This window comes from Macaca fascicularis, chromosome 15, assembly GCF_037993035.2.
Source record: "Macaca fascicularis isolate 582-1 chromosome 15, T2T-MFA8v1.1".
In the NCBI taxonomy this organism is placed as follows: Eukaryota; Metazoa; Chordata; class Mammalia; order Primates; family Cercopithecidae; genus Macaca; species Macaca fascicularis.
The window spans coordinates 112244449-112270572 of record NC_088389.1 but is presented as its reverse complement, the minus strand read 5'-3'; the positions used below and the strand labels follow the sequence as shown (position 1 = coordinate 112270572).

At 44.2% G+C, this 26124-nt stretch overlaps 1 protein-coding gene across 15 annotated transcripts in view; it reads left to right on the top strand.

Annotated features, from left to right (window-relative positions):
• The window catches only part of TLE1 (TLE family member 1, transcriptional corepressor), a 107711-nt gene that overhangs the window by 64675 nt on the left and 16912 nt on the right, over positions 1-26124 (top strand). For 7 of the 15 annotated variants that reach the window (XM_045373067.3, XM_045373066.3, XM_005582006.5 and 4 more), the window contains 6 exons: positions 4608-4724; positions 8545-8598; positions 9110-9262; positions 11372-11516; positions 13179-13369; positions 14836-14912. In XM_045373067.3, the coding sequence (XP_045229002.1) occupies positions 4608-4724; positions 8545-8598; positions 9110-9262; positions 11372-11516; positions 13179-13369; positions 14836-14912 (737 nt within the window). The remainder of the gene's footprint in view (positions 1-4607; positions 4725-8544; positions 8599-9109; positions 9263-11371; positions 11517-13178; positions 13370-14835; positions 14913-26124) is intronic. The other 8 variants (XM_074017717.1, XM_074017716.1, XM_045373068.3 and 5 more) reach the window with 3 other exon arrangements.

Genomic DNA, 26124 nt, shown 5'->3' with positions numbered 1-26124 from the left:
GTGAGAGAGAGAGAGAGAGAGAGAGAGAGAGAGAGTCCCTTCTTGTGGAGTATATGGTTTCTCTGTTCTTGCACCTCATCTAATCATGTCATGTACTTTCTATATAAAAGTTATGCCAGTTCTGCCCATTTTTGAACCCTCTTTATGTATCTGATACTGAGCATTCTAGGAGGATCTTTTCTTTTAGACTTCTCAGATATGCTTCTCCCTTTATGTTTTACTTGACCCTGTACCCGTAAGTGTGTGCCACACGTAGGTGCAGAAAATTATTTGGTTTTAGAATTTTAGTTTGTTTTGAACAGTATGTTTTCAACTGATTTGCCCAGGTTTGTAATGTCCTCCGTGGGCTGTATAACTCCTATTTTGAGTTTCTGTAGAAGACATAAATAAGGAGATTTTGTTTATTTCTTAAAAAATTTTTTTAAATAAAGGAAAACTTACATGCAGTCTAGAAACCTCAGTCCTTGGGACACTTGTAATAGAAGTCTGCCCAACATTTACAGTCTTTAAAAATCCTGGCAGATATTTAAATTTTACCAGCTGCAAGGTGAAATAAAGCATTGGGTTTCTTGGCTGGAATTAGAGTGTATCAGTCAGTATGGTAACACTGGTTCTCATGTTGATCAAAAAGCTGATTCTCAATTAAATATTTATTTGGCAAATAAATATTTGAAAAATGAATTCTACTTGATGAATCCTGTTTGGTAGATTAAAATCTTTCAAAATATAGACTTAGGAAGAGGTGTCTACAGTGGCAAATAGGTCTGTAGGATGATTACCCGCGGTGATTGGCATCCCATGAAGCCTGTGTGTACCTGGGCTGCTTTGTCACTCTCTGCTGAGGCCTTTTTTAGTGTTAATTTTGGGTTTTGAGTGGCACGGCAGGAATTTGGGACTATTCCTAGTTCATTTTAAAGTAGAATTTAAAATGTTCATTTAAAAATTACACATTTCTATTTTTGGTATGGAAGCCATCTAACCTGATTAAAGCAAAGCATTCTGTTGGTTAGGAGGTGGGTCAGAGAAACCATGCGTCAGGTATTATGTCACATTAGAATGTTAAGTGCAGTAGTTTAAAGAGCCAGGCTGAATTTCAAATAAGTTTTTGGGTACAAGTGTTCCATGTATATAAACTTGAGTTTAAAAATCACTCTTCTGAGAGAGGAGGCACTTTGACTGTAATAGGAATCAGCAGGTAGTGGACAGAGCCGCTTGGCCCCAGGCAAATTACCTCTGTCTTGGGACATCCTAGTCCTCCAGATTAAAGGAGCAGGAGGAGGAGGAGGAGGAACAAAATGTCTCGACAGTTGCTTTAGCCTCTTCTCAGGTTTGTTTCTAATTATTTTGTGTTTAGAATGCATGACTATTTTTTTTTTTTTGATTTTTCATTTTATTATTTTTTTGAGGTAGAGTCTCACTTTGTCACCCAGGCTGGAGTGCAGTGGCACAATCTCTGCTCATTGCAACCTCCACCTACTGGGTTCAAGCGATTCTTATGCCGCAGCCTCCTAAGTAGCTGGGATTACAGGTGTGTGCTACCACACCCGGCTAATTTTTTTTTTTTTAGTACAGATGGGGTTTCACCATGTTGGCCAGGCTGGTCTCGAACTCCTGTCCTCAGGCAATCTGCCCGCCTTGGCCTCCCAAATTGCTGAGATTACAGGCATGAGCCACCGCCCCGGCCTCATAACCATTTTTAAATAGCGTAATGCAAAGCAACCTCTGTTTCATTCTTTTGCAAATGGTATCCTCATAAATGTTGCCTCGATTTGTTAGATGAGGACCCAGACAACATAGCATTCGAAATTTTGGAGGATCAAAATGACAATTTAGTCAGTACCCAGGTTTAATCTCTGAATTCTCAAAATATGTATAAAGTGGCTCTTAATGGCCATCAAAATGACTGTGTTCTACCCTGGAGCCAGAAGCAACACACAGCAGGGGGTGCAAGGAGAAATCACAGCGTGAGGGAAAAATACCTCAAAAAATGCAGTACCCACCAAGTCACTTTTGGGTTTCTGGGAACAAGTGAGGGAATCATGAAGGTAAGGGTCCCCCAGGCAGTAGTTTAAAAACCAGAATGGTTGCTGTTGCTGCCAGTGAATCTCATTAGGCTGGAACTATTTGCTCATATCAAGAACAACAATGAAAGCAACATCAGGGCTGGAAGAAGTCAGGGGCAGTTATACACAGAGAGCTGGGTTCACGGGAACAAGAGTAAAAGGAGGCGGTCTCTTTTTGGTGGGGTAGCCTTTAGGTAGAAAGCCGGCCGGGCGTCCGGCAGCTGCATGGGCCAGGGATCCCTGGGTCTGAGTGTGGTTTTCCTGTGCCTTTCCAGCCCACACTCTCTGCTGCCTTGTTTTGAGTCAATTTTACAGCATCAAAGGTATGATGAGGCATCTTGTTTTGTAACTTGTTGAAGTCTGCTGTTGAATGGGGTCCATTTCAGATAAGCAGTGCTGCTAATTACTAGCCCTGTCCACCACATTTGGAGGAACTTTCAGAGCTTTTCAAAACCTATTCAGACTATAAGCTTCATTTAAGCTGCTCAAGCGGAAATTACAGTAGTAACTTTGAACACGTAGACACAGAAGCCTCAAAGCTTGACAGTCTCAAACGTCCAGTCATAGAAAGGTTATTGTTTCTAACAGAAATTGTATTGTTTCTAACAGAAGTGTAGTTTACTTTTACGTTCACAGTACCACTTGACATCGTTAAAAAAAAAAAAAAAAAAAGACATTAAGAAGCTGTCTTGGAATGGCCCTGTGGCTTGGACGTGCAGTGCTGATGACAGCAGGAGCGCTTGGAAGACTGTGGAGAGACTGGTCAGCACACACCGACTCTATGCCCCATTTTGCTGGGCACTTGGGCGGATTTAAAGTTGAATAAGACATAGCCCTGCCCTGGATGCTGCTCAGAGTCTGGAGGAGGAGACCTCGGGGCTGAAATAGACTAGAAGAGAGAGGTGTATTTAAACATGTTTCCCATGTGTGAACAAGCAGCTGCTGCTCCGGCCCAGCTTTTCAGAGGGCGTGTTAGCACTTTGCAAGAGTTAGGTCTCCTGCAGCCCTGTCGGCTGTGGGTCTGGGTTGGAGGGGTTAGTTTTTAGCGGACATTTATCTAGGTAATTAGTTCAGGGATCCAGCCGGCTCACCTTTCAGCCCCAAACACTGTGGTAAAGATATTACTTTGAGCTTCTCTATATTGAATTGCATTGGTCCCTCCCAGCTGCTTTTATCTAAGCCTCCTGGCATTTGTGTAGCTTGAACAGTCATGAATAAAAGAGCCCAGCTCCTTTAGAGTTGGTCCCTGAGGAGGGCCAAGAGGCTTGGGATTGCCTTCTGGTCCCCAGTTTTGATTTCCTCCTGCATATGGTTGAGCTGGGAACAACCCTCCCATGGTGGGGTCCATGGTTTTCAGGGGGAGCTTTGAGGGCTGGCCACCTGGCTGACTACCTCTGGCTGGTTAGGAATGAAACTCACGGCTTTTAAAAAGGTACCATAAAGTATTTGCTCCTGTTGTATACTGTCGATTAGATGTGGTCTAACTTAAAGGCATCCCCCAGCCCGTTCTGTTTTAAATTGTGGCAGAGAAAGGTAACATAATTGTCTGTTGGCCCTGGACACCGCCCTCTTAGTTCTCAAACATCTTTCAGAGATTGGGGTTATCTGGGCTTTGTGAAAGGAGGTTTTTTGCACAGCTCATTCAACATTGTTCAGGGCAGTAACACATCACTGAACAAATTGCCCCCTTGCATATGCTAATCCCACACTTAAAAGAACTCATTGTAACATGTTCTGATGCTTTAGCCCGAGGGGAGATGGGAATTGAAGAGATGTCAGATCATGTCATGTGACCCCAAAATATCTAAAATGCCTGTTTTCTTTGGGTCAACAGTTCCTACTCAGCATATGCGAATGAAAGTATCCTGTGTGGTTTGTGGAAAAGATTAGTCCTTGTTCCTGCTTTTGTGTGTGGGAGCTGGCCTTGCTATTGAAGATTCACTGGCCGAAATTCCCCCCTTGGGTCTTAAATTTCAGCGCTATTGGCGAGGAACACCAAGTCTTATTTTCAACAATAAATTAAAAGAATTCAAAAGAGTTCCTTCATTGTTGCTGTGGAAAATGTGATTTGCCTTTTAGGAAACCATGCTGTTAATCCCACCGCTTCCTTTGTGCCTTTTTAGAGTGGTACACATTGACTCTTACAGTTAAAGAATATGTCTAATAGAGTAATCTCAAGATTTGCGCATAGGCCATTTGCATTCCTGACCAGGAAGTCGCAGTGGGAAAGAATAAAAACACATCCACATACAACACAGTAAGCTCCTATTTCTCCGACAGTAAATAGAACAGAAGCACATTTCCAAGGAGGCCTGAAGAATCCACCTAGCTTTGGATGGTTTATTTGCAAAGTCAGGGTCTCCTTTTTAAGTGTGTAAACCTGTAGATACGTTTGCCATCAGAGTCTTTAGATGAGATGAATTAAATGGAATGAAAGGCTGTGTAGGTATCGCCTTTCAAAAATAGTTCTCACATCGAGGTTGGGTTTTCATGTGTACAAAGAGGCTTGGGAAGAAATCTTTGATTAATTTTTTTGTCTTGCAGAGTAATTCCCTTCTGGTCCCAGACAGTCTAAGAGGCACAGATAAACGCAGAAATGGGCCTGAATTTTCCAATGACATCAAGAAAAGGAAGGTGGATGATAAGGACTCCAGCCACTATGTAAGTAATTAAAGGACTTGAAATAGCATTTGTTTGCTTACTGCTCACCTAAGTGAGTATCCAAGTATACTCTTAAGATCTTAGTGATAATTCCATGTCCTTAAAAATAATAACATAAAGAGGAGAGGTTCTTACATTGTAGGATATTATTTCCCTTTGGGGCAGTAAATTATGCTTCTGCCGGGCTCAGTGTTACGCTTTGGACTTCCTGCCTTTGTTACTCAAAAGGGAATATGAAAATGCAGGGCTGGCTTTGTGCGCTGTGGTTGCTCAGGGCCCTGCTGTTCTTAGGAGTCCCCCCAGCCCCTGCCCTCTCTTGATGTAGTGCTCAGATCTCACTATCTTTACATTCTGAATTTTTGAATAAGGTCTCTGCATTTTTCATTTTGTCCTGGACTCTGTGAATTTAGTAGCCACTCCTGCTAAAATAGAGTAAAAATTGTAGTGTCACAGAAGCTTTGTGGATGCTGTTCTGATGATACAGGCTCATACTACTTCTCAAGACAGAGCTCAACGTTTTCCACAGTGAGCGTTCCTAGTGAACTAAGTTCATGGTGAAAATGGAAGAAATCCCAGAGGCATCTTGTTTAAACTCTGTAGATGAGATCACTCTACTGGTTGATGGAGTGGGGACTCTTGTCACAGATCCAGCTAAAACCACATTCAAAAGGAAACCAAACTGAGCCAGATGGCCATTGGCTCTGGTCTCAGGGTTATAAACATTGCAGCCGATGTATGACTTGGAGTTGCCTGTGTGTCCCCGAGTGTCTGTTTCAGGATGGATGCATTCTCAGGAACAGTATGAAAGCAGAGTTGCTGAATTGGGGCTACGTCCCTGATGCCCTTGGAGGAAGAGGCGTCAACTGTGCAGGCTATGTGGAGTTCTAAACACTAGATAGACGATAGTGTCTGCTGCTGGCTTGCCCAAGCCTATAGCTGACGATAGGTAACATCTTTTTGAGCACCACCTGGAGTTAGTGCCAGGTACCTTGTGATTTTTACATGGATTATTTCATTTAACTCTTATAACATCCCAGTGATTTGCTGGAGCCAGCTCTAGTATCTCTGCTCTTTGACACTATGCTAAGATGCCCAAACCCAGCTCCAGTATTCGATTATTTTACCAGAGATCCTCTATTTGGTTCGCACTTTGCACCATGCTTTAATAACATACTAAGAAACAAAGCGGTTGGTTCTCCCCATCCTAACCCAACACTTTTTAGCACATATCATTCTCCCCTTGTCTGTTGCCCAGAGCCGATGTCCCATGCATGTACTTTCATTGTGACATTCAGTGTTACTAAGCAAGTTGGAAGGTTTATGACATGCAGATATTTGCTAAGGTAGAATTCTGATGTTACGAAGCAAGTTGGAAGGTTTATGACATGCAGATATTTGCCGATGTAGAATTCTGAATTGCCCTTCATGAGGCTGTTGTGTATAGTAAGTTATTTAGTAATGAGTGCTCTAGAATCCATAAAGCTTGGCATGGTAGTTTTGTAACCTGCGTGTACTAGGTTTGTCTGGTTGGATAATGGTTAGGGACCGTGTGTGGAGAGTATGTTGGAGAGTCTGAGACAAAGTCCTCAGATCTTAGATCACCGATGACAGACATGTACTGTCCTTTGCAGTACCCTTTGCAGAAGGGTCCAGTACAAAGCTAAGATTTAAATTACAGTAAACTCACTTCAGAGTCCCATTGTAATAAAGGAATTGTTCGCTATTTTTGCTAGTTCCGTCTGTGTACTAAATTAGCCATTTTTATAATTTTCTTTGTAGAAGATAAACTCTTTTAGTTTATATTTTTTCACCACCACCACCCTTAATACCTGGAAACATTTGTGCTTTGCTGTGGGCTTTACCAAGAGAAAACAGATTTTCGTTAGTATTAGTTTTGTTCTTTATTGTATGAAAATATTTATTTCAGTAGACTGTTATTTAGGATTACCCAGGCTTCCTCATTGGTTGTAATTTGAATTGTTACTGGTGAATTGCATGGTGCCCTGTAACCATGGCTAAAATGTATCTTGTAACACACTATTGAAGAAAATAAATTGGGTCTCCCACATGTAGTGCTCTGTGTATGATTAGGAAACAAATCATGTAAGACTTGAATTTAGAGTTGAGGGTAAACTTTCCAGCCTAGATTTGTGGGCCTACTTCAGAAGGCCAATGTGGATAATATTTGCACTTGTTTGTACTAATAACTTTTCAGATATTATTTCTATATTCTTCATTGACAACAGTATCAGTACAAGCATTGTTTAGATCATAAATTCGGGACCTCTTCCTTTCCAAGAATTCAAACCCATTGAGATGTCCTGCTTTTTCCATATACCTACATTGTATAATGTATTACTCTGCTCTAAAGGACATGAGACATTTTGGCTAAGAAAGTAGACTTTTTCAGCCTGCCTCAAACTTGATGGAGGGGGTGATCGCATCATTGAATTGTTTTTTTGTTTTTTGTTGTTTTTTTTATTTTGAGATGGAGTCTTGCTCTTGTCACCCAGGCTGGACTGCAGTGGCACAGTCTCGGCTCACTGCAACCTCCGTCTCCCAGGTTCAAGCGATTTCTCCTGCCTCAACCTCCTGAGTAGCTGAGATGACAGGTGCACACCACTACACCCAGCTAATTTTTGTGTTTTTAGTAGAGACAGGGTTTCACCATGTTGGTCGGGCTGGTCTCAAGCTCCTGACCTTGTGATCCACCCGCCTCAGCCTCCCAAAGTGCTGGGATTATAAGCATGAACCACTGCATCCGGCCCACATCATTAAATTGAACAGGCTTTATTTTATTTATTTTTTTTTGAGACAGTCTTGCTTTGTTGGCCAGGCCAGAGTGCAGCAGCATGATCTCAGCTCACTGCAACCTACACTTCCTGGGTTCAAACGATTCTTGTGCCTCAGCCGCCTGAATAGCTGTGACTGCAGGCATGCGCCACCACGCCCGGCTAATTTTTGTATTTTTAGTAGAGACAGGGTTTCACCATGTTGGCCAGGCTGGTCTTGAACTCCTGGCCTCAAGTGGTCTGCCTGCCTGCATTGGCCTCCCAAAGTGCTGGGATTACAGGCGTGAGCCGCCATGCCCGGCTGAACAGCTTTTCCGAATATTTTCCAAACCCAGTGCTACCTTGGAGTTTCCCCTGATTAGTAAATACTGTAGCTTTATGAAGGGACAATGAGAGCCTTACTGCAGAATGCCAGTGCCTTTCAAATATTGCCATCTATTATCTTTCCAAAAATACTTCAAGCTGATTGCAAAAAAGGTTAATTTTTAATTTTTTGTTACTTAAGAGAAAAAGATTGGGTTTTGTTTGCTTATTCCATCCACTGGCTAGCTTTGCTGGATTCGTTTTGTTTTTTTTTGTTTTTTTTTTTTTTTGCATTAACTAGTAATCCCATGGGAAAATGCTTTACCTTGAAATCATATGGAAAGACTCTGATATAAGGGTATGCATATTTTAAATTAGAGATTTCAGCCCTCAAGAGAAATTCAGCTGTTGCAACCATTTACTGAGCACTTACAACCTGCCAAGTATTTGCAACTTGCCATCACCTGTAAACAAGTTGTGATTGGATAGTTGGTTTGCTACTGCTACAGAATTCCTGCCTGAAGCTTTGCATAGCCCCAGGTCAGATGAGAAGAGGGGGAAGATGATAATAAATACTAGGGCTGACAAACTGATAGAGAGCCTGCAGGCCTGTCCCAGGTAGTTTTTTTGTCTGTCTGCTACTAAGAACTATAGAAAGAAATCTAACTGTGCCCCAAACCCATTCTTAGCTTTTAGTAAATGGCGTTAATGTTTCTTTCTTCCAGGACAGTGATGGTGACAAAAGCGATGACAACTTAGTTGTGGATGTGTCTAATGAGGTAACCATTCTTTTCATCAAAGTTTGTCTTCAGAATGATTTGAATAATGTTATGAAAATAATCTAACAGTGAATGAAGGAAGTAGAGCCCCTCAGTGCGGGGGACCTCTTGCAACTTTTTGCATTAAGAAGTTAATGGTTGCTCATGTATGGAGCAATAATGGTCTAACTGACATAAAGTTTTATTTCCTTTAAAAAAAAGATATTTCTGCAGATATTTTGAATGCCTAAGTTGGATGTCTGGCTCCCCTTTCCTTCCAATGCCCTCTAGGCAAAGTTCTTAAGCCTGAGGCACAAGGAGGGATATGACTGTGGGGTTGTTTTTTATGGCATGTTTGCGGGTATGTTTGTGGAGACCATGTTGCTCGTTATAACATGGTGTTGGTCACCTTGTACACCCCCAACCCGAAGGACTTTCAGCACTGTCCTTAAATTTAGAGAATGAGTGTGGAAAGGGAAGGGTCGGTCTGTTACAAGCTAAATCACGAAAACTTTTGATTATGCTCGTTGAGGACCCTTCCTCTCCGCGAGCAAGCCCTGCCCACTCGCCCCGGGAAAATGGAATCGACAAAAACCGCCTGCTAAAGAAGGATGCTTCTAGCAGCCCAGCTTCCACGGCCTCCTCGGCAAGTTCCACTTCTTTGAAATCCAAAGAAATGAGCTTGGTAGGTAAAGAAAACTGACACTTGCCTGTTTGGCCGTGTATGTTTCATTGTGGACTGGCGGACCCTGAAGTATTGGAAATGTAGGGGTTTTGCTGTTTGAGGGTTGTATTTTGAAGAGTTTACTAGTGAAACTCATCCTTCTGTTCTTTGTCATCATTCAGGGTTTACTTTTTCCCCTCTCAGTCATCTCTTTTTGACCACGATTAGGGAGGGTGGACACGCATCCGTGTTCATTGTCGCCTTCTGCTTCTTTTTTGAGACAGAGTCTCACTCTGTCACCCAGGCTGGAGTGCAGTGGTGCAATCTCGACTCACTGCAACTCCTGCCTCCTGGGTTCAAGCGATTCTCCTGCCTCAGCCTCCTGAGTAGCTGGGATTACAGGCACGCGCCACCATGCCCAGCTATTTTTTTTTTTTTGTATTTTTAGTAGAGATGGGGTTTCGCCGTTTGGTCAGGCTAGTTTCAAACTCCTGACCTGGTGATCCACCCACTTGGGCCTCCCAAAGTGCTGGGATTACACGGGTGAGCCACCACTCCCAGCCTCATTGCCTTCTTACTTGGGGGATATGTCCTTGCCACACAGCTCTCTGAAACTTCCCAGTTGACAAATGGTTCAAACTTCTGAGATTTTTTTTTTTTTTTTTTTTTTCCGAGACAGAATCTCACTCTGTTTTCCGGGCTGGAGTGTGGTGGTGTGATCTCGGCACGCTGCAACCTCCGCCTCCCAGGTTCAACCAATTCTCCTGCTTCAGCTTCCCCAGTAGCTGGGATTACAGGTGCCCATCACCACGCCTGGTACCACCACGCATTAGAGAGGGTGTACACGCATCCATGTTCATTGCCTTCTTCTTCTTCTTCCTTTTTTTTTTGAGATGGAGTCTCACTCTGTCACCCAGGCTGGAGTGCAGTGGTGGTGCAATCTCGGCTTGTTACAGGGTTTCATGTTGGCCATGCTCATCTTGAACTCCTGACCTCAGGCAATCTGCCTGCCTCGGCCTCCCAAAGTGCTGGGATTACAGGTGTGAGCCACCACACCTGGCCTCAAACTTCCGAGATTCTTAAGTCTTATTTTTTCTTAGGCTGACCATTTACCTGGTAGACCGATCCCTCATACCGGGGCATGTCATAGAGCATGCCCCAATGTTATGGAGCTCGTCAGATCAGTGATGCACAAAGGAGGCCCCAGGAGAAGCCAGGAACTGGTGCATCAGAACCCACTGGTGGTCATTCATTCAATCAAACTTGGTAGACTGCGTCATCTTTTAACAATAACATTTCATAACAACCCTGCAGTTAATCCTTACCTGGTCCCTGTAGGCATTATCTCGTTTTACCGGTTGCAGAGAATGAATAACTTAAGGCCACACAGCTGTGGCTCATGATCCAAGGTCAGAAAGACTCTCTTCAGCCTGTGCTCTTTGCCACACTGTATTGGTTCTTGGACTGTGTTGTAAAGCACATGAAAGGTTGAAAAGCCAGAGAAGGTGCCCTGTAACCCCGTTACCATCTGGACTCTGAAAGGCCCCTTACTGGTGTTCAGTCTCTGCTCTGCACTGATGGGTCCACTTCGGTTATGTAGGCAAGTGGGCAGTGGCACTTAACTCCAAAGCGTTGTTCTTTTTAGGCATATTGGTAAGGCTCGCCCTGGGGCTTTTGTCTCTGAGATATTGGCCCCACTCTCTCTCACCATGTGTCTCAACCCCAGGGCTACCTAAAAAGGACACTCAAAAAGGGGTCTTCCTTGGACTTTCTTGGCGGCCGGGGCATGTGTTTCTGAGTGCCTGGGAAAGATTCTCTGGGTGGTCATCTTTCTAACTTGGCGTCGACCCAAAGTCCACAGCCCGATGGAAAATACTTTTAAAATAAAATCTGCGGAGGAAGAAGTGTGATCATGTTCTGTGTCTCTAGCTTGAGTTTTAATTCTGGCAGGAAGAGGAAAGGTCAACATTTCTCGCTCACAAGTTAATGCTGTCAACATTGTGTGGATTTATGAAAATTGGCTGAGGGAGTAGCTAGAAGGTGCCCAGTGTCCCAGCTGCTGTTGTGATAAATTGTGTAATATGGCTTGGATTAAAAATAATACTCATTTAATTTGTTTAATGACACCAGCATGAAAAAGCCAGCACGCCTGTTCTGAAATCCAGCACACCAACGCCTCGGAGCGACATGCCAACGCCGGGCACCAGCGCCACTCCAGGCCTCCGTCCAGGCCTCGGCAAGCCTCCAGCCATAGACCCCCTCGTTAACCAAGCGGGTAGAGCATCGCCTCTTGTTGTGCTTTGTTTGGTTTCTCCCATTCCCAGCTTGATTTGCTGTCTGTTAATGTTGTGATGCAATTGCCCTACAAATATGAAATGTACTTAGGGCCACCCTCCTTCCTATCTCTGAAAAAGCCATGATAAGAAACAGATGTTTGTCCTTGGGTTTCAGCAGCTGCACTCTGTTCAGTCTCCAACTGTTTACATTCAGCTTTTCTTTTTTTTTTTCTTTGAGACGAAGTCTCGCTCTTGTTCCCCCAGGCTGGAGTGTAATGGGGTGATCTCAGCTCACTGCAACCTCTGCCTCCTGGGTTCAAGCGATTCTCTTGCTTCAGCCTCCCAAAGAGCTGGGCTTAAAAATTAGCCTGCCACCACGCCTGGCTAATTTTTGTATTTTTAGTAGAGACAGGGTTTCTTTTTTTTTTTTTTTCTTTTTTTTTGAGACGGAGTCTTGCTCTGTAGCCCGGGCTGGAGTGCAGTGGCCGGATCTCAGCTCACTGCAAGCTCCGCCTCCCGGGTTTACGCCATTCTTCTGCCTCAGCCTCCGGAGTAGCTGGGACTACAGGCACCCGCCACCTCGCCCGGCTAGTTTTTTGTATTTTTAGTAGAGACGGGGTTTCACGGTGTTAGCCAGGATGGTCTCGATCTCCTGACCTCGTGATCCGCCCGTCTCGGCCTCCCAAAGTGCTGGGATTACAGGCTTGAGCCACCGCGCCCGGCCGAGACAGGGTTTCAACGTGTTGACCAGGCTGGACTCGAACTCCTGACCTCAGGTGATCTGCCCGCCTCGGCCTCCCAAAGTGCTGGGATTACAGGCGTGAGCCACCTTGCCCAGCCTTCTTTTATTTTTAAATAATTCAAATCCTAGGGACTTCAGTAAAGTTTCTGATAATTATTTTGAACACAAGCCTCCCTACCTAACTAGCATTGTGCGTCTGACTTTGCTAATATTGGCTGAAACAGTGGTTTGGCCGGCCCAACCGCGCTCCTTGCAGACTATAGTTGGTTGGTTTTCTGCCAGGGGAGGCTTCAGGAATCAGTGGTCTTTCCTTCAGTAGAAATTAGGAGGGTTTCCCTGTGACTCCAGCCCTTAAAAAACTCATAATTTGCAACCTGACATCCCCCGGTGGGAAAGGAAAAAAGCAACAGCCTGGGCCCAAAGGAAAACAGGCAACAGAATCTTCCTCCTAAACCCGTGCTTTGGTTTACGTAAATCCAGGATTGGGTTTTCATTTGGAATTGGTACCAGGGAATGGAAAGTTCGGACTGAAAGAGAAATCTTGGATTTTATCGAGAAAATCTTCTTTTGAGATTAAGTCAGGTAAACACTTGGTGTCTGTGCCTTGGTTTGCCCTCTGTAAATTGGGTATGGTAACACGCTTAATTCCCCTGGCTTCCGGTGCTGCTACTTACACGAATAAGAAAATGTGTGGGTTGTGCCTCCCCTGGAGTCTTCTCTTTCCTGGAGATGAATTCCACTCTGGGGAAGGAGGGATCCAGTGTATAAAAATTGGAGGTGATTTCCCCCCCCTCCCCCAGAAGCCTTCCCTCTTTCTCTCTCCCTGTGAGTGACACTAACAAATGACGAGGCCAGACTTGCTGGTCAGGTTTGATGGAGTGGGTCAGTTGAGTGATGTGTGGCTTGTGTTTCTTTTCAGCAGCTGGCTTGAGGACACCCCTGGCAGTTCCTGGTCCATACCCTGCTCCTTTTGGGATGGTCCCCCACGCTGGCATGAACGGCGAGCTGACCAGCCCAGGCGCTGCCTATGCCAGTTTACACAACATGTCACCCCAGATGAGCGCCGCAGCTGCCGCGGCCGCCGTGGTGGCCTACGGGCGCTCCCCCATGGTAGGCCGCTGTCGGGTGGGCTCTGGTTGGGGTAGGAATGCTGCATGCTCCATTTAGCGCTGTCAGGTTTGGGGCCAGGCCTCTCTGCGCTGCATGGGCAGGAGCAGCCAGCCCCACACACCTCGGAGACAAAGACGCCCAGTGTCCCAGCCGCACACTCGCCTTCCTCTTGTCAGCTTTCATCAGCACGCTACTTCATTAAGTGAGAGCCAAACGTTTTTTTGTTTTACTGTTTTTGTGGATGAAAAAGGCAGTGTTTAGAAGCTCCTTCAGTGGTTCAGGGGACATCTGGTTTTCTCCCACCAAAGTCGATTTTTTTTATTTGAAGGCGATGAAATGATTCAAGTGGTTCACAGAAGCCTTTTCATTCATTTTCTTGAACTCTTTTTTCCTCGTTAAACCTTAGGAAAAAATGTCTGGGAAGCCATTGCTCTCTCTTTCTATGCCTGTGCTACACTTTAAACCCAATCGCCTGATTGATGTATAAGCAGTGGTCTCTGTAAACAGGTAGAATTCTGGACAGACTGAACCACAGGGGCAGGCTGGCCTGTTTGCCCTGCCTCTTGCCACTGTGCAAATGGTCTAATTTTTGACCAAGAAGACACAGAACTGCATTTGAAGGGTAGAATTGGCTCTGCGATCATTGATTGCATTAAGGGTATAAAATCCCACCATCATTTCTCTTGGCTGTTTGGAAAATGCCCTGCACCTTTCTCTCTTGTCCCCTCTTCACATAGCATTACCTCCACTAGTTTGCGCTGACGTTAAGATTCATTGGTTTTTCCTGATATTGCTCTTGTAGGAGAGGCTGTGCAGTGGCGGGCAAAAGTGTTGAAAGTAAGGTGGTCAGCTGAGAGACTCGATGCTGTCCTTGTGCTGCACAAAGTAGGGAATCCATGTATGAATGCTTAAGCATTAAATTAGACCTGTGGTACGCAACTGGGGATGATTTTCTTCCTTGAGGACATTTGATAATATCTGGAGACACTTTTGATTATCATAACTGGGGGTGGGAGGGGGCAGGTGTGGATTCCTCTTGGCACATCAACAGTAGGGGCCAGGAATGCTGTTCAACATCCTGCAATGCGCAGGATGGCCCCCAACAAAGAAAAGAACTGTTTGGCACAAAATGTCAATAGTGCTGAGGTTGAGAAATCCTAATACAACATATTGCTCTGTGAACTTGCTTGCAAGTCTAAGGGAGGTATTTACCATGGGGAGGTGGTTCTCAGTGCACAAATAGATCATATCTCCTGTCTACCCCCCAAAAAGGAAGTGGGTCTTGTGGCGTTCAGAGGTGCTTATATTACCTCTTGCATAGTAATTAAAAAGAAAAACACTAGGCCATGTCACTGTTCCCATTGAAGTTGCTTTGGGGATCTGTGAGTTTCTAATGAAAGGTATTGATGTTCACAAAGTGCCTGCTACAATAACCTGAGTCTGCAATGCCTTATTTTTGTTTCCAGGTGGGGTTTGATCCTCCCCCTCACATGAGAGTACCTACCATTCCTCCAAACCTGGCAGGAATCCCAGGGGGGAAACCGTAAGTACCTCAAAGACCTTGGTTTTGTTTTAAAGGTGGTTACTCAGTCTTTGGTATTAGCAGACTAGAATTCCAAAGGGAGTACAGGCTTGGGCGTTTCCAAGGAGATTTCTGGTATCTTTTCCTGAGGAGTGTTAACACTTTCTATAAATAGGCAACTTGTAGGTGTCATGCCTCTGTCTTCTCCCTGGGGGTGATCTCCTAAGTTCAGTTATTTCTAGAGAGAAACTGTTGGAGATGAGGACGAGGTGGGAGGAAAGCGCTGGAGGTGACTGGCCCTCTTCGCTTGACCCCTCCGAAAACTGCTCTGCTCTGCCATTTGGTTAGAGGGCAGCTGCTGGAGATTCCCAGCTGTGCTGTGCTGTGGGCAGTCAGCTGTCACAAACTCTTGCAGGCTTAGACATTCAAAATGTGTCATCTCTTTACCCAGCTCCGTGCCACCTTTTTCTTGTTTTGGTGGAAACGAGAGTTATTTGAAGGGTAGGTTGTGTTGCATGCCAGCACCCCAGGTTTACTCCCAAGTAGAGTTTTGATGAGTGCTCCGAGAGATCTAGAATTATAAAAAGCAAAGTGGCTTCATGGGGAAGCAGGAAAAGTTAACGTTCATTTTGTGTCCAGTGCACAAAAAGCTTTGGAATTTGAAAAAACTCAGTTGGCTATTCTTCCTGGGTCACTTTAAAAATTGCTTGCTTTTCATCATGTTAGTAATTAGAAGTGTGATTTCAAAGAATTCCTAAAGTTCTCAAATTTTTTAAACAGCAGAATTGTTTAATTGCAGCAAAACTCTGCCTTCTAAGATAGAAAATAGCAGAGGCCAGGCACGGTGGCCCACGCCTGTAATCCTAGTACTTTGGGAGGCTGAGGTGGGTGGATCACCTGAGATCAGGGCTTCGAGACCAGCCTGACCAACGTAGCGAAACCCCGTCTCTACTGAAAATACAAAAATTAGCTGGGTGTGGTGGTATGTGCCTGTAATCCCAGCTGCTCGGGAGACTGAGGCAGGAGAATCGCTTGAACCTGGGTGGCGGAGGTTGCAGTGAGTGAAGATCACGCCATTGCACTCTAACCTGGGCGACAGAGGGAGACTCTGTCTCAAAAAGAAAAGAAAAAATGGCAGGTCTTTACAAATGTAGTTGTTTTTCTTTTCTTTTCTTTTTTGAGACGGAGTTTCACTCTTGTTGCTCAGGCTGGAATGCAATGGTGTGATCTCTGCTCACTGCAACCTCTGCCTCCTGGGTTCAAGCAGTTCTCCTGTCTCAGCCTCCCAAGCAGCTGGGATTACAGGCGCAAGCCACTACGCCTGGCTCATTTTTGTATTTTTAGTAGAGACGGTATTTCATCATATTGGTCAGGCTGGTCTTGAACTCCTGACCTCAGGCGATGAACCCGGCTCAACCTCCCAAAGTGCTGGGATTACAGGCATGAGCCACCGCGCCCAGCCGATTTTTTTTTCAATAAAGGTACGGGTGCTACATGTCTTAGGCCTTCAGTTTGTTTTTGTCATACCCTTGCCTTCACGTGGTTGCTTTCAGCTTTTATCAGTACGTCACTTGCATGTCACATTAGTGAGTTTTTTATTTTTAGAAACAGGGTCTTGCTCTGTTGCCTAGGCTGGAATGCAGTGGCACAATCGCAGCTCACTGCAACCTCGACCTCCTGGGCTCCAGCAATCCTCCTGCCTTGGCTTCCTGAGTAGCTAAGACTATAGGTGTCTGTCACCATACCTGGCCAATTTTTAAATTTATTTTTGTAGTGACAGGGTCTCCCTGTGTTGCCCAGGCTGGTCTCAAACTCTTGGCCTCACACAGTCCTCCTGCCTTGGCCTCCCAAAGTGCTTGGATTACAGGCATGAGCCACCACGCCCAGCATGATGAATTATTTTGAACAGTCCACTCAGCTGCCCTGTCATCCTTGGTATGGTTTTGATAAGAGCCTTGTTTCAAATAAACCACCAGCATGAGATAAAACTGAATTTCTTAACCTGTCACCTGCTTTTTAGGAAAGGCGATTCCCATTGCAGTACTTTTCATGTATTTTAATATCTCTTTCACAATAATTTGATTCACGATGAAATGAGGTTTTTGTCTACACTAGGAATAAGTAGCGATGTTAGGAATTTAAAATGACATCTGTGCCCAATGAAGGGAGTGAGGGGTAGTATTGCTCAATGCTCACTTAGCTGGTAGTTCTCTTCCAGTTGAGTACCCATGGACTAGTTACTACCTGGTGTGTTTTCTTGGGGATTTGGGAATGCCCCCCTGCTTCCAGCCTGGGAGGTCCTTGGGGCACTTGTGAGCATTCCCTGTCTGGTTGCCAGCGGCGTTGTAGCTGTTGTGTTCTACCGATTGGTGAGTGGATAAAGGGCAAACCGGTAAAGTTGTGATGAGAAGCAGTAATACCAGTAACTGATGAACCTTTGGTGGAATAATAGGGAAATAAGGCCAAGTTCAGCTGACCCTTAGGGAAAGTTAGCTTCACGAGTTAGAGGTACGGGGTGTGTGTTCAGCTGCTAAGCCCCCACCTTGGGTGTAACTGAAGATGCAGTGAGGGAAGGCGGGTGAGCAGAGCTGTGAGCTGTGATGCTAAGGTGGAAGGCTGATAGGTGGGCACAGTTAAATTGGACCCTGTTCCTTATGTGTGTGTGTGTGTGTGTTAACAGGATCAGTTGTAAGATAGAAGTAGCATCGTGCTTATTAGAGTTAAGTATTGATGTCCTTGGCTTGTGAGCACCTTGCATTTCTTTGTGTTCAAAGCCGTGCAAACTAGAATCACAATGTGCCTAAGGACGAGGACAGTGGACACAGTGGCCAATGTTATGAGACTATGTCAGGGTACTTTTCTCATCTTGGTCAAAATGGCCATTGGCCTTTGGATCTGAGCAATCATTGCTCTCTCTAAAATAATTAAAATCTCTCTCTCTATTAATTTATTTTATTTTATTATTATTATTTTTTAGAGACACTAGGTCTCCCTGGGTTGCCTAGGCTGGTTTCGAATTCCTGGGCTCAAATGATCCTCCTGCCATGGCCTCCCAAAGTGCTGCGACTACAGCCATGAGCCACCGTGCCTGGCCTAAAATACATTTTTTAGGATTCTCTTTCATGTTTGAGCCATATTATGTGAGGAAGATAGACTTAATATCAGAAGGAAAAATGAGCTTTGCCATTGTTGCCAGGGTCTGGGCTATATACAATCTTACTGTGTCTCTCTCTCTTTCTCTCTTTCTCTCTCTATGTGTGTATGTATTTTTTATATATATATAACATATATATATAATTTTTATATATATAACATATATATATAATTTATATATATATAACATATATATTATACTTTAAGTTCTAGGGTATATGTGTACAATGTACAGGTTTGTTACATATGTATACATGTGACATGTTGGTTTGCTGCACCCATCAACTCATCATTTACAGTAGGTATTTCTCCTAATGCTATCCCTCCCCCAGCCCCCAGCCTGCTGACAGGCCCCGTGTGTGATGTTCCCCACCCTGTGTCCAAGTGTTCTCATTGTTCAGCTCCCACCTATGATTGAAAACATGTGGTGTTTGGTTTTCTGTCCTTTGCTGAGAATGATGGTTTCCAGCTTCATCCATGTCCCTGCAAAGGAACATGAACTCATCCTTTTTTTATGGCTGCATAGTATTCCATGGTGTATATGTGCCACATTTTCTTAATCCAGTCTGTCACTGATGGACATTTGGGTTGGTTCCAAGTCTTTGCTATTGTGAATAGTGCTACAATAAACATATGTGTGCATGTATCTTTATAGCAGCATGATTTATAATCCTTTGGGTATATACCCAGTAATAGGATGGTTGGGTCAAATGGTATTTCTAGTTCTAGATCTTTGAGGAATTGCCACACTCTCTTGCACAATGGTTGAACTAATTTACACTCCCACCAACAGTGTAAAAACGTTCCTATTTCTCCACATACTCTCCAGCATCTGTTGTTTCCTGACTTTTTAATGATCTCCATTCTAACTGGTGTGAGATGGTATCTCATTATGGTTTTGATTGGCATTTCTCTGATGACCAGTGATGATGAGCATTTTTTCATGTGTCTGTTGGCTGCATAAATGTCTTCTTTTTAGAAGTGTCTCTTCATATCCTTTGCCCACTTTTTGATGGGGTTGTTTTTTTTTTCTTGTAAATTTAAGTTCTTTGTAGGTTCTGGATATTAGTCCTTTGTCAGATGAGTAGATTGCAAAATTTTTCTCCCATTCTGTAGGTTGCCTGTTCACTCTGATGGTAGTTTCTTTTGCTGTGCAGAAGCTCTTTAGTTTAATTAGATCCCATTTGTCTATTTTGGCTTTTGTTGCCATTGCTTTTGGTGTTTTAGTCATGAAGTCCTTACCCATGCCTGTGTCCTGAATGGTATTGCCTAGGTTTTCTTCTAGGGTTTTTATGGTTTTAGGTCTAACATTTCAAATTTTAATCCATCTTGAATTAATTTTTGTATAAGGTGTAAGGAAGGGATTCAGTTTCAGCTTTCTACATATGACTGCCCATATTTATCTATTAATTAGTATGAGAGAACTTGCTGTTCTTACTATTTAGTAAGGTAATATTGCCTGAGGCAGTGCTGCTCAAACCATTTATGGTGACCAGTTTTTTTCCTGAGTAAATCAAAGATGGAGACATTTGTAACCTACAATACAAGTGAATAGGAAGAAAAAGATACAAAATCCAAGTCCATTTTTTGTTGTTACAAGAGTCAACAGCCCTAAGTCCTCAGGTTGCTGTGCTCACTCTTGATGACTGCACTCATCTCACTGCAAACAGTAGCCAGTGTTTGCTGACCACACGTTGAGTAGGGCTGGTCTGAGGCACTTAAGAGAAATGAGGACAAACTCGTGTGTCCAGGGTAGAGTGAACAAGGCGTTAAAGGTTATACAAATAATTCTCTGAAAAATACCCATGGAAAGAATGCTTGGGTGAGGCAGACAGAAGGCACAGTTGCCATTCATAGACTGAGTGTGAACTGTCAGGCTTTATGTGCGATGCCAGGCGTGCTCCAGGAAAGAGGCTGCTCTCAGCCTTCTCTGCCCGTGGGGGCTTGATGATGTCATTAAAAGAAGAGTAAATATCCTAGTTTAACTTGTGATATGTGCTCTTGAGGCAGAGCAGTGGGTGATAGGCAGACATGTAAATAAGTGACCAAAATTAGAGTCAGAAAGACTTCCGTGGGATGAAGCTGACGCTGAAGCACGTGCAGGAAGGATTAAGTTTCCCAGGGAACTGGGGAGGGACAGTCTGGGTTGCGCACAGAGAGAGAGCTTGAGGGATGAGAGAGAGAGCTTGCAGATGGATGAGTGCCTCCTGACTGTTACCGCCAAAAGAGTTCAGTTGGGGCAGGAGGGACTTTAACATCCCTTTAGTATAAATGCTCATGCATGGTTCAAGCCTGCTAAGATAACCTGTGCAGTGACTATATGCCTCTGACCGTGCGTGTCGTTTGTCCAAGGACAGGGGACCCGCTGCTGCCCAGAGCAATGCATTTTCCATGGCTCTGTGGAAACTCTTCTAGCCCTTGAGCTGAATCTGTCTCCCTGGAACTTTGACCCATCAATTCTGGCTTTTTCCTACCCCCCGAGACCACACAGCACACTGCTAATCCGTCATCCCCATGGCAGCTCTGCAGTGTTGAGAGACCCCCACACCACCCTGAGGCTTCTCTTCTGGCTAGAATTTGTCTGGCGCTTCAGCCCTCTCTTGTGGGCCGTGATTTAGGGTTCCCACATCATCTGCTCACTAAGATCCAGACCCTGTCACTTCCTTTCCATCCACACTTTCACGGATTTTATTGAGACCTCCTGCATAGGCATAAGGGGCCCCACTGGGAGCTCACAGCCTTGGATGGGGTGCAGGGAAGGAAAAATTCTCCTTTGCCCTCTGAGTCTGCAGCTGGGCCTGAGAATCAAACTGATATAAGATAGATTAACAGGAGAAATGCACGCAAGTCTTACTAAGGATTTTGGTGTACATGGGAGTCTTCACAAGGAAATGAAGACCCGAAGAAGTGTCCAGAGCAGGCAGCTTGTATCACTTGTCAGACTGGAGTGTAGTGGCCCAATCTTGGCTCACTTCAACCTCTACCTCCCAGGTTCAAGCGATTCTCCTGCCTCAGTCTCCCGAGTAGCTGGAATTACAAGCGTACACTACCATGTCTGGCTAATTTTTGTATTTTTGGTAGAGGCGGGGTTTCACCATGTTGGCCAAGCTGGTCTTGAATTCCCAACCTCAGGTGATCCACCTGCCTTGACCTCCCAAAGTGCTGGGATTACAGGCATGAGCCACCACGCCTGGCCTTGTATCACTTTTATACAAAGAAATGACAAATTTGTGAAGACATGACAAGAAAGAGTTTTGGGATGGAGGCAGTAAATTGTGGTTAGGTAACTAAGAGATAGATATATTGGCGGAAAACTTGTGGGAGACAAAGGTTGTTTTGGTAAGTTGATTTGTACACATCCCTTTTAGTGTTGCTTCCCAGACTCTGGTGATGAGGCTGTTCTTCTGTTTCTGGTAGAGGGAGGGCACCTTTCTCATGGGAAATTGTATGGCCTGTGTTTGTATAGAAAGCGGTCGGGAAGTCTCTCCTGGATCTCTCATTTCTCAAGTGTTTTCAGCTCAAAATAACCAGTATACCAAAGGGGCATATTTGGTTGTGGCATATCCCGAACTCCTTCAAGGGGAACATGAGTTAAATAATCACAAAATCAGAGGCAGAATTGTAGACCCCCAGGCTACCACAGAGCTATCACAGAGGAGCACTGTTCTAGAAAGCCTGTGACAGGGCATGGGGGACTGATCCCACTGGGGAGGGTCAAGCAGGGATTCCCTGCCGAAGGGTTTTCAGAGCTGCACTAACCCAACAGGGGCAGGGGCTGAACCTCTAGGTGGAGAGACCAGCATGTGCAGAGGCCCTGTGGCTTCACATGGTTGTCAGTGAGAGTGGAACAGAGCAAGATGACTTGCAGTGCTAGCATTCCACACTCCTGTTTCCAGTGTTAAGATGACAAGATCTCAGTAGGGTTTCCCAACCACCCTGGTCACCTTCCCTCCTCTCTCATACCCATTCCAGTCTCCCCTAACTTCTTTTTGTTAAAGCATCATACCCATTCCCTCTGACATCTGAGCCCAAATTTTAGTGTTAGATTCTTCCCTATTTAACTTTTTTTTTTTAACAGTCTTATTCTTTGTTAAAATTCTCACCTTTCTCATGCCCCGTTTTGTCAGTAAGGTCCTAGATGAGGGTTATCTTTCTTCCTCACCAAATTGCTGTCAGTTTATTCTTTATTGTAAAGCACTTGTCAGGGCCGTGTGTTGCACAGAGGTCTTCAAAAGTTACAGATTCAGCATCTTAATTCAAAAATTCAAAATCCAAAATGCTTCAAAATCTGAAACTTTTTGAGTACCGACATGATGCCACACATGGAAAATTCCACACCTGACCTCATGTGACAAGGTGCAGTCACAACACACAACACACAACACACAGTTTATTTGGCATCCCCAAGGGAAAACTAAAATCACCTTCAGGCTATGTGCATAAGGTCTGTATGAAACAGAAATGAATCTTGTTTTTAGATTGGGTTCCATCCCCAAGATAACTCATTTATGTTTATGTAAATATTCTGAAGTCTGAAAACAATCCAAGATTGGAAACACTTCTGGTTCTGAAGCATTTTGGATACGGGATGTTCGACCTGTATAAACCGACATGCCATTCAAGGCCCGTGGGTAATATCGCCCCAGCCTGCTTTTCCGGTGTCATGTCCTGTGTGCTTTATATCCTGTGCTAACCCAATGGGATGAGTCTCTGTTCCCTGATGACTCCAGCCCCTGCTCCCTGGAGCAGCTTCCCTTCTCACTGGTCTCTTCCTGTTGAAGTATTTTCTGTCCTTCAAAGCCCGCTTGAGTTGCTGCCTCCTTCATGAAGCCTTCATGGATGCCTTCCCATCTCTGGTCCCCCTCCAGTTGCACCATGAAACATCTTATAATCATGTACAGACCGTGTTTCTAACTACTTCCTCCCCAGGAGGATGGAAGCTCCCGAAGTCTTGTCCCTTGAGCACAGACACCCAGGAAACAAATGTTCATTGCCTTGAATAGGTGGGAGACAGGTCCAGGATTGTGTAAGACCCTGTGATTCATTCTTTTCTCAAGGAGATCCTTGGTTCGCATTTTCGAATTATTAAGTAGTGTTGGTTTATAAGAGGTAACCCTGAGCTTGTTTTCACACCCTCAAGGCTGGATTTAATTGGTATTGTTTAGTTCAGCATAACTTGAATTCATTTTTGGTTTTAGGACATTTATTCCCCTGAGCTCTTTGGAGATCATTGGTAAGAGAAATTCCAAAGTTCAGTTAGACTTTTTTTTTTTTTCTGGCACTGTAGCACTGCTGTTCTCCCTAAAAATACCTGGGGGCTGTGCTCTACCTGCCTTATATATTAGCACCTAGAGGTCAGTAATAACTCAGGCTAATCATAGTTTGGCTTAAGAGTCTAGGGTAGTTACGGGTCCTTTCACCCTGTGTTTTAATGCCAGACATGTAATTTAGAAATCTTCTACCCACTTGTTTAGTGTTTAAATAAATCTTTAAAGTACCTTTTTGGTTTAGAGCCTAAAGGGAAAAGAAAAATCTTAACTACATTTGGGGTAAAATTGCCTCATAGGAAAACATTTGCAGCAGTGATTAGAGACCCTTTCCAGGCTTTTCGCCAAGAAAAAGTTTCAGTGGCCAGGGGCTTCCCCCTTTCACCCCACTTTTTCTGTTTCTGGTCTTCTGGTTTCTCTGTTTTTGTCTAGATTCCACAGCTCGCTTATTTAGTGGACTTGAACATTGATTCAGCCCTCTTTTTATTTGACGGGGTTGTATTACTCTGGGTTCTCCAGAGAAACAAAATGAATAAACTATAGATATGGATATGGAGAAGGAGTTATTTGGAGGGGTTGACTCACATGACTGTGTAGACTGAGAAATCCCATGATTTATTGTCTGCAAGCTGGAGGCCCGGGAAAGCCTGTGTAGTTCTACTCCAAGCTGAGGCTCGAGAACCAGGAGCACTGATGATCGAGAGCAGCAGCAGGTAGATGTTCCAGCTCAAGCAAAGGGCACATTTGCTACTCCTCTAACTTTCTGTCCTGTCCAGGCCCTCAGTGATGCCCACCTGCATTGGTGAGGGGACCTTCTTTACTCAGGTTACCTATTCAAATGCTAATTTCTTCTAGAACTGGGCCTCAGAGACGCACCTAGAAATAAAGTTTTATCAGCCACTCTGGTGTCCCTTAGTCAATTTAATCAAGTTGACATATAAAGTTGACCATCACAGTGATATTTGGGTAGGTTTTTTTTTTTTTTTTGGATCTATTAAATGCTAAAAATAACATGCCCATTCTGTTCCTTATTTTTGCCATGTGGGTATTAGTTTAGTTTCTGTTTTTCTACCTTCTGATAATATAGGAATATGTAGTTTAATTTTTTGAGATTAAGTTGAGGTGAGGCCCATCCTTTTTAAAAAGAAAAATGAGATGGGGATGTCCAGGGTGACCTCAAACTCCTGAGCTCAGGGGATCCTCCTGACCCAGTCTCCTGAGTAGCTGGGAGGACCTTCCTTTTGATGTCAGTTGTGTTGAGCTACAATAATTCCTCACTGGACTTCTCTCTCTCCCTCTTCACCTTGTCAGAAATGACGTTTGGTTTATGGGATATAAATATAGTGTGTATATTTCTTGCTTGGATGATGCTCGTTTTTGTCTGTAGTGATAGTTCCTTTGCTGGAATGTTTTAGTTTAGCTTTGAAATAGCGATATATTAAGCCTCTTTTTGTTTTACTTTTCATCCAAGAGTTTCTCCATTTGTATCTTTGTCCTATTGAGGAGCCTTGTTCCTGCTCCAGCACACTGAGAAGTTTGGAAATGTATAATTGATAGAGAAAGTTAGGTCCTAGAACTCAGAATCTTAAATGTTGACTTTGGCTGGAATACCTCCTTGTTTATCAACTTAGGTCATCTGTTTCTTGTTTTCTTTGCTTGTAATCTTTTACATATCCATTTTAAGAAGTTTTGTATTTGCCTTTAAAAAAATAAATGAAAATCGAGTGTATGCATCTAAACAAGGAAACAAAGAGTCTCCCAACCTAATGCTTTGAAGTTTGCTACTTACAAGTTAGTTGGTAATAAAGCCCTCCGTTAACATAGAAATGCTGTCTTCTAAGTAAGGTAGAAATTATACCCGTTCTGCATATTTTCTATTTGGAAGAATACGCGAATGGCCAAACTGGAAAAATTTTGTAGATGTTATGGGTTAGATGTGCAGACCCTTAAAAACATTTGACAGAGGGAGGTTTTACCTATAGCAGGTAAATTATACTTTCTTCTAAAATCTTAGAATAATAAGACTCTGATTTTCTTATGAGCTCCATGTCACTATTCCCCTCAGCCACCACCTTTATTAGTTTTCAGGCTAAGAGTATCCTCCGGAATCATAAATTACATTATTCTCATCCATTCTATCCTTAAGGAGCCTGGTTCCCGCAGCCCCCACAGTCACGCTCACAATGTGGACATGCCTCATGTTGCTCACAACGTGTGGGGTGAGTGTCTTTGTCCTGGTGGGTCCCACGTTATCCCTCTTGAGGGGATAACGTCACAGGTAGTGCTGACGTGGAAGCTAAGGTAAAGATTAACAGCTCCACTTTTGCAGCTGGGCTGAGCTGGAGTTGGCTCTACCGCTTGCTAGCTGGGTAGTTATGGGCGAGTTACTTAGAGTCTCCTGTGCCACCTTCCCTCATCTCTAAACAGTAAGGGATAGTGAGCCCCTCCTGTGATGTGGCAAGCAAAGGTTGACTATATTGCGCTTCATAGTTTTCTTGAAGTACTTTCCCATGTGGCTTCATTACTTCACACCTCAGTGGTCCTGTTTATAGGCTAAGTTTTGTCAGGGCGCTTTGTAAAAATGGGGAAATGAGGCTCAAGTTAGTTAGGCATGGTGCCCACAGGTTACTAGTCATTAAACTGGAGCAATTGCTTGTGCCTCCTGACTTCTTGCACTTGACCATGTGGGTCCTGCTTTCCAGGGCCTGGAGGCAGGATGGAGCTTGTTCCATGTGACCTGTGGTTGCTTCTGCCACAGCTTGCTTGGGAAGGGCCCAGTGTCCACTGGATTTAGCTGACTTAGGGTAAAGCTG